The sequence below is a fragment of the Trypanosoma theileri genome (genome assembly GCF_002087225.1).
Source record: "Trypanosoma theileri isolate Edinburgh chromosome Unknown TM35_Tth_5_V1, whole genome shotgun sequence".
Lineage (NCBI taxonomy): Eukaryota > Euglenozoa > Kinetoplastea > Trypanosomatida > Trypanosomatidae > Trypanosoma > Trypanosoma theileri.
In genome coordinates, this window is record NW_021639847.1 from 370,180 (window position 1) to 371,354 (window position 1,175).

The 1,175-nt window shown below is 57.4% G+C and overlaps 1 protein-coding gene across 1 annotated transcript; it reads left to right on the plus strand.

Annotated features, from left to right (window-relative positions):
- Positions 1-39: 39 nt before the first annotated feature.
- Positions 40-1,173, plus strand: TM35_000052280 (calpain cysteine peptidase; the record flags this gene model as incomplete). The annotated part of the gene is made up of 1 exon (XM_029022883.1): positions 40-1,173. A coding segment is annotated over one exon (1,134 nt), but the record flags the coding sequence as incomplete, so codon positions are not given.
- Positions 1,174-1,175: the final 2 nt, after the last annotated feature.

Genomic DNA, 1,175 nt, shown 5'->3' on the forward strand with positions numbered 1-1,175 from the left:
CTGGCTGACCGTGCGTTCCTTGACCAGAACCCTGAGGGTGTGCCACTGCGTGAGGTTCCACTGGATGATGATTCGAAGTTCCTTGCGATGGAGCTGGAGCGCAAGCGGCTGATGGACGAGGACCCACGCAAGAATGCGCAGAAGATTGCTGATTTAGAGAAGGATATGAACGACCGCGCCCACGAGTTGGCACGCGAGAAGAAACTGGCTGACCGTGCGTTCCTTGACCAGAACCCTGAGGGTGTGCCACTGCGTGAGCTGCCGCTGGATGAGGATCCGCAGTTTGTTGCGATGGAGCAGGAGCGTAAGCAGCTGATGGACGAGGACCCACGCAAGAATGCCCGGAAGATTGCTGACTTAGAGAAGAAAATGAACGACTGCGCCCACGAGTTGGCACGCGCGAAGAAACTGGCTGACCGTGCGTTCCTTGACCAGAACCCTGAGGGTGTGCCACTGCGTGAGCTGCCGCTGGATGATGATTCAAAGTTTCTTGCGATGGAGGAGGAGCGCAAGCGGCTGATGGACGAGGACCCACGCAAGAATGCCCAGAAGATTGCTGATTTGGAGGAGGAAATGAACGACCGCGCCCACGAGTTGGCACGCGAGAAGAAACTGGCTGACCGTGCGTTCCTTGACCAGAACCCTGAGGGTGTGCCACTGCGTGAGCTGCCGCTGGATGAGGATCCGGAGTTTCTTGAGATGGAGCAGGAGCGCAAGCGGCTGATGGACGAGGACCCACGCAAGAATGCGCAGAAGATTGCTGATTTGGAGAAGGAAATGAACGACCGCGCCCACGAGTTGGCACGCGAGAAGAAGCTGGCTGACCGTGCGTTCCTTGACCAGAACCCTGAGGGTGTGCCACTGCGTGAGCTGCCGCTGGATGATGATTCGAAGTTCCTTGCGATGGAGGAGGAGCGCAAGCGGCTGATGGACGAGGACCCACGCAAGAATGCGCAGAAGATACGCAGCTTGGAGAAGGAAATGAACGACCGCGCCCACGAGTTGGCACGCGAGAAGAAATTGGCTGACCGTGCGTTCCTTGACCAGAACCCTGAGGGTGTGCCACTGCGTGAGCTGCCGCTGGATGATGATTCAAAGTTTCTTGCGATGGAGCAGGAGCGTAAGCGGCTGATGGACGAGGACCCACGCAAGAATGCGCAGAAGATTGTTGATTT